This window comes from Vigna unguiculata, chromosome 6 (genome assembly GCF_037176805.1).
Source record: "Vigna unguiculata cultivar grain cowpea cultivar isolate G323 ecotype 2 chromosome 6, ASM3717680v1, whole genome shotgun sequence".
In the NCBI taxonomy this organism is placed as follows: Eukaryota; Viridiplantae; Streptophyta; class Magnoliopsida; order Fabales; family Fabaceae; genus Vigna; species Vigna unguiculata.
Genome location: NC_140797.1, coordinates 4,003,797 through 4,010,843, shown reverse-complemented (window position 1 = coordinate 4,010,843; position 7,047 = coordinate 4,003,797). Strand labels below are relative to the sequence as shown.

The 7,047-nt window shown below is 38.3% G+C and overlaps 1 protein-coding gene across 1 annotated transcript; it reads right to left on the bottom strand.

Annotated features, from left to right (window-relative positions):
- Window positions 1-4,940: 4,940 nt before the first annotated feature.
- Window positions 4,941-6,288, bottom strand: LOC114187074 (uncharacterized). The gene has a single exon (XM_028075198.2). The coding sequence runs from the start codon at window positions 6,025-6,027 to the stop codon at window positions 5,347-5,349; it is 681 nt and encodes a 226-aa protein (XP_027930999.1). The 5' UTR covers window positions 6,028-6,288; the 3' UTR covers window positions 4,941-5,346.
- Window positions 6,289-7,047: the final 759 nt, after the last annotated feature.

Genomic DNA, 7,047 nt, shown 5'->3' with positions numbered 1-7,047 from the left:
CGTGTTGGGGGTCAATGGCTTGAAAATCATCATCACAGAATGTGATGGGTGGCATGTGCTGCCAGGGACATGTAGATACGACATTGACATTTTGGATTGCTCAGACGTACTCTTTCCTCGCGGACATAGTGGCTCTGCCTCTTGCAAAGCCTCCTGATATATAGTTGATCACCCCTCTCAATGGCTTCTCCCTCACATCCTGTTCATCATCTTTCTTGGGCTCAACCCTCCTTCTGGTGCCTTCTTCTCGCCTCTCCTAGTACCCTGACGTTCTTCGTGGTCGCTCCTCATATCTACCTTCTCGCTCTTCTTTGGAAGAGATCCCCCTTCCTCCTGTTTGACAAATCTTCTCAATTGTCCTGCTTGTATAAGCTCTTCGATTTTATCTTTCAGGGTAAAACAATCTTTCGTCGTGTGCCCATAATTCTGATGATACAGACAATCCTTAGTGGTATCTGCGTTTGGGGGAGTTGGGACCCTTTGAGGGGTTGCTATTAGGTCGGCATTCAAGGCCTCCTCCAAAATTCTGGCTCTGTTAGACACGAGGGGTGTGTACCTATTGTACTTTGGTTGTCTAGAGTCCTTGAACCTATTGTCAGGTCGCAACACTAACACCCTTTCTCTGTCAATGTACTTCTTTTCCCGAGTGTCTGATTGGGTCGTACTGCGAAACTCCTTTAATTCTTCCATCTGCATAAATTTAGTTGTCCTGGTTCGAAGCTCGTCCAAATTGCTCACGGGCTTCTTGCACAGACTGTCAACAAACGGGCCAGGCTTTAACGCTGTTACAAGGTGGTGCATGGCGACCTCAGGATTTAGATTAGAGATATTCAACGATATCTTCCCGAAGCGCTCCCTAAACTCTCGTAGAGATTCTCCCTTCTCCTGTCGTATATTTACTAACGCCAGAGAAGTGAGATGGTGTGGCTTACTGGTGGCGAACTGAATACCGAAACGGGTGACCAACATATCGAAACAATCAATAGAGTTAGGTGGTAATCGTGTGAACCACGACAAAGAATTGCGTCATCTGAAGTGTACAATCCTGCTTGGGTGGTGAATACTTCCATGTGCTCCTCTGGATCAGTAGTGCCATCGTACTGGCTCATAGTCAATCCCTTCCAGCGTGCAGGAAGTTCTACCTCCATGATCCCGTCCATGAAGGGGTGGCGTCTGGCTGTTCTGGGTCTCGCGCCTGTTTGGTTGGTGGTGGTTTGTACCCTGAATTCATCTTGTCCTGTGTCGCCCTCTCCTTCTCCATTACTGTGAGATTCTTCCCTTTGTTGGGAATTTTGCTCAAGTTGCCTTCGCAACCGCTGGTTCTCCTCTCTCAGGGCATTTATCTCTTCTTCGTTCTTGCGTCTCAATTCCTCCAACTGGCGGTTCATCTCTTGTTGCATCTCCGCTGCTATTGTATTTTGATCGATTGTTGCTCTTGTCGACACCATCCTTCTTGAGAATTGTCTGGCCCCACGGTGGGCGCCAATTGTACCTGATCGATATTATTTCAGTGCGGAACCAAATGATCTCAAGAACCCTCTGTGTCGAACCTCCTCCTGTTCCTCCCTGGACTCCTCCTAGATCTCCCTCCCGTCTGCACTCCGGGGGTGGGGGTACCTGCAGACACTCCGACGCTCAAGTCAGAGAGTGATTGATATGAGATGTAATTGGTTAGTGAGAAAAGTGTACCTTTACTTGTTCACTAGGCCTTAATTTATACTAATTTCTTAATGGACCTGTTATTATTATTTGCGGGTCGTTCGTATTCGAGGATCGATTCTTTCCCTTTCCGATTGAGGTTGCACGTATCGGTTCTTTCCTTATTGGCTAAGATTGTTCTTCTGTGTCTTTGTTAAAGATCAACTCTTTCCATTCAAAGATTTGTCCGTCTGTACTTTTGTCAAAGATCGACTCCTTCCTTTTTGGGGTTTGGCCGTCTGTACTTCTCAAATATCAATTCCTTCCTTTTTTGGGGTATGCCCGTCTGTACTTCGCCAAATATCAACTCCTTCCTTTTTGACTGAGATTGTGTGCTGCTCCTCTGTACCTCTGCGCCATAATCACATGTTCCATCTGCCACTCCCTTGGGCCGGGATGTACTCGGCCAAAAGGGGCCGGGATATATCCGGCCATCGCACTTATTGGGCCCTTTGTGTTGTGTTGGAGAAAAGGTGAAAAGCAGGTACCCCAATGACTGGGCCACAACGAATGTGCCTCATACTTGGACCGGGGTGATCCCGACCATTTCTGTCTTATTGGGCCGGGATGTACCCGGCCATACACCAACAATTATCAATCGATTATGGCAAGAAACATAACAGCAAAGTCCCCTAAACTAAAGAACACTCAACACATCCCAAAAGCACAAAAAACATACAAAAACACGTGATTCAAGTTCGCGTCACCTAGTGGTTTTTCATTGTTGTCAGGTGGTTCATCCTAGACCCTAGTAAAACATGAACAAAATGGTTGCATCGCCTGGTGGGCCTTCATAGCTGCTAGGCAGTTTCTAGGCAGAAACCCAAAATTCACAAAAAATAGCGCAAATGAAAAGGGAATTCCACACACAGGCCACATTATCATCCAAAACAGATTAATTGAAAATAAAACACATATGGATAACTCTCCTAATAATTATTCCTTGTCTCCAAAACTTCAACCCTTGCCTCCACTTCACTTCCTTCCAACATTCAACTATTCTCCCAAAATCACAATTTCTCAATCTCTCGCCGACTCTCTTTTCTGATAGCTCTCTATGACTCTCTATGTCCACTCTCAATCTCTTCTCTCTCACAAATTCAACCCAAAATAAATAAAATAATAAAAAATGAAATTAATTAAAATTAAGGTTTAATGACTATTAATTATGATTACTACACCTCAACTACTACCTTTCTGATTTCTCCTGGGATTTCTATATTTCCTAGATTTTTCCACTACTTGGCAAAAATATTAAAACATGAAGAGAACCTACTCACACTAGTACTAGCCAAGGTTTGAACTCACATCCTTCCAAGCCATCATGCATATGCACATCCATCACACCAACACATGTTTTATACCAATTCACGCACACATATAATATTAAATCATGCTTTTGCATTCACAATATATATATATATATATATATATATATATATATATATATATATATATGTAAAATAAATACAATTAAAATATCACACAATTTGCATATTCAAACTCAAGTCCTCTCAACACAGCCAAATACTCTAAACCACTTGAGCTAGTATTATTCCTTATCTAGGACTTGTCAATAATTTCTCTTATGGGTACTTCCAACCCACCATTATTAGTAATTTATTAATTATTATTTATATAAATTTCTCAGGTCTTATAGAGTGGATGGTTCTCAACCAACTTCAAGATTTGAAGATGTCACAAAATGCACACTTGCATAATGCACTACACAGTTTCAAGATCTGGATTATCAGTTGCACAATGTTCATGACTTCCTCTCCAATGTCTACAACAGAGACAACCCAAGGAATGAGTGAAGGGGATGGCTCATAGGTCATACATTGCATGTTAGTGCTGCACTTGTGTGTTTGTGTGTCTACTTCCAGTGTTTTAATATGTTGTTTTTCAATTTCAATCGACTGATTATATCAGTCTCAGCTTCAATTTGCTATTTTCATTTCTATTTTTTTGTTTCGATGTTTGTATCACCTATCAGATGCTCTGAGTCCCTATGTTATTGCATTAATGAATATTTTACTCTTTCCAAAATAATATGTGCATTATTTTAATTTGATGAATCCAAAGGGGGAGAAAAAATGAGTAAAATTGAGTTAAATGTGTAAAGAATGAGATACCTATATTAATCAACTATTGGAACTATGTAATATAGCTAACTGATCTACAAATCTGAAATTAAATCACATTATCAGTGATAGGGGGAGCATGTGCACGTGTGATATGTATGCTTGTGTGCTTTTGCTTGTAAGTGTATTTGTATATTGGTATCTTGTACCCAAAAGCTTTTTTAGGTTTCTCTATGGATCTTAACTCATCAATTCAACTCGAGGATGTTGGTTTCATCAAATCAGGGGGAGATTATTAGCACAAGCAACCTTGGTGCAAAGATTTGATAAAGCAAAGTGCATGAAAATCACATGTGATTGATGAAGATTAATAAAGATTTGCTTGAAGATCATGTTTCTATAGTGTTGGAAATAATGTGTTGAATATGATGTTTACATGTTGTAACATATTCGTAAGCTATATGACATATGTTAGATGTCTTGTTAGTCTTAGTGTGTCATTTTTAATATGTTAAAATGAGTTTTAACATGTTAAAAGATTTGTATATAATTTTTGGTATAAATATATTTAATCAATTAAATTATTTTAAGTGAAATCAATCTATTGTAATTTTTTTCTCCCTTTCATCATATAATTTTCCTATGTGAAAATGTGAAAATGTAAAGCACACGATAACTCCAAATGGCAGACGTACAACCCACGTAAAACACTCTCACCACCAAGTACGCTCGTATCACAAACATAAATAACCAAGTCAACTCATGTAAACACAATATTGTCAAAAGTTTAGCACTGCTTGCCATGCCAACTACGGCGACCCACTTACCCCTATTCAAGTTCTAACCTTTAAACCTTTTTTAATTATTTTTTTCATCTTCTAATAATACTCTCTATAATTACTGCTCATGACATATCTTCTAATTTAACACTATTAATTATTTTATTTGAGGTTTTTCGTATGCTGTTATAATGTAGTTTAATCTTTAAACTTTTTATTTTTTATTCAATATGTTTATTTTTTTTTTCGCTTGATAATTTCTAGATACATCATTACCAAGTAAAGAAATAAAAAGAATAATGCCATAAATTAATCAAATATAAACATAAAGAAAAGAAAGTAGTAGCCCCATCCAAGGGTTATCTAGAAGAGAGTCCAATTCCACCAAAAAGTATGAAAGTAAAAAAGATATAAATAAAAAACACTAATAAGATAATACTAATATTATCATAACAATAAAAGAAATAAGAAAAAAAAAACTAAAGAAGAGTGTACTATATGATAATATTTTACATGGGTGGGTCAACAATTCTGGCCAAGTTAGCACCTAACTGTCTGCTTTATGTCTCTTTCCAGCCTTAGCATGCGGATGAAAGAGAAAAACTGGTACCCGCGTTCACACGGGACAAGAACTTGACCTCAAAACTCAGAAGGGTGTGCTCAATTTCCTTCTTTTTCTTCTGTGTTCTTCTCTGGTGCATGTGTGGAAATTTTGAATGCGTGATTTCAATTTCACTCCAAACCAAGGATCTGCATCTAACGAGTGAATCAAATACGCACTTAAATCAAGAAGAAGTGTTTGGGAAGAAGCGCCCCTGATCCAAATTCACCACCCCGTCACGATTGTTATTGCTAACAATAACATTGCTTGCTGGAGGACTCACTGGGTTGTTACTTAGTCTCTGGAAAAACATGTTGCTGTTGCTGTTGTGGTCTTCACCTTGAGAGCCACCATCACTGTACAGATTGTAGTGTTGGTTTTGCTGCTGAAACATGTTTTGTTGTTGTTGATGATGTTGACCTTGTTGAAGATGGTGGTAGCTTAGAGGTGGTGATGATGACATGACAAGGGGTGTTGGGCTTAGAGAAGGGATAGGGCGTGAGGGGAACCCAAAGCCCAAGAGGTTCGGCAAGACCTGAGGTGCTGCTGATGGGCTTGGCGCAAAGGGTGCATTCGGGCCTCCGGTGAACTGTTGAACCATAGCTCGGAAATTTGTGGTGTCAGTATTGAGCAAGGTGGTCGGAGTTCGCCGTGAGGCCCGAGAACGGCGGCGCGTAGGTTTCCCCACGCGCCCTTCTGGACCTAAGTGGGTTGAAGTCGAGGGACTGGTATTTGGGAAGTCAGAAGTTGTAGGGACGGTGGCTGCAGTGCTGGTGGTGGTAACAGTGAAGTCAGGGATTGATGGTGCGGGATTTTGATTGTAGAATTGAAGCCAATCATTTGGGCCAGACATGGTTTGGGTCATGGCCAATCAGCATAGAATATGATGGAAGCAAGAAGGAGGAGAACAAAACTGTATCGCAGTGGTTTTTGCTTTTTAAGGTTTGGTAAGAGAGTAGTAAGAGGGGAAGAAAGTTGTATATTGAGGTTGGTATTTATGGTGGTTTATCTTCTTTTCTTTTGTCGGGGTTTTCTTCTTTTTGTGGGGGTTTCTATTGTTTGGTATTTTAGTCAAAAGTGTGAACGTAATGGAAGATCCTCACTCCGTATTTGGGCCAAACAGTAGGTTAGATTTGTAAGGCGGCAACACGTGACAATAGTTTGGACTATTAAAAAAATATACTTTTGTTCTTATGTTACGCTTGTCATTCAAAAAACACATGATCTAAAATGGAAACTAAAATATATTTTTGCATTCTTGTGAATTTTGTAAAATATTAAAACAGTTCAATACAAATAATAATATATTTTATTTTTAATGTAATAAAAAATTATAATTTTAATATAAATTTTACTAATTTTATATTAACTCTTTTAATGATAATAAAATAGTTAAATATATATTTAAAAAATTATTAAAGATTTTAAATTTTTCTAATAAACATATATTAAATTATTAAAAACCAAATATACATTGAATTATTAAATTGTACTAAATACAAAATATGTCAATATTTATTATTTAAGTTAATTATTTAATCAATATTAAATAAGCTATTAAAAAATTGTATATTGGTTTTGTCTTCCTAAAAAGATGAACATATTTTTATTTTTTTAATTTACATGTATTTAACCGAAAAAAATTAATTATAAAATTTTGCACATTGAACTCATTATTTGCATATATTTTTTACTTTAATGGTTAAAGTTTATAATTATGACAAAATTATTGTTATAGGTAGGGATGTCAACGGGGCGGGTAGGGTACGGGTAGTAGCTCCCCCGTACCCTACCCGCTAGATAAATATTTGCCCCGTACCCGTACCCATATCCGTCGGGTATCCGTTATGCGGGTACCCGTCTATTTTTTTCATATCCGCGGGTA

Coding starts and splice junctions, on each gene's coding strand:
- LOC114187074 (XM_028075198.2), bottom strand. CDS start 6,027: ATGACCCAAACCATGTCTGGCCCAAATGATTGGCTTCAATTCTACAAT.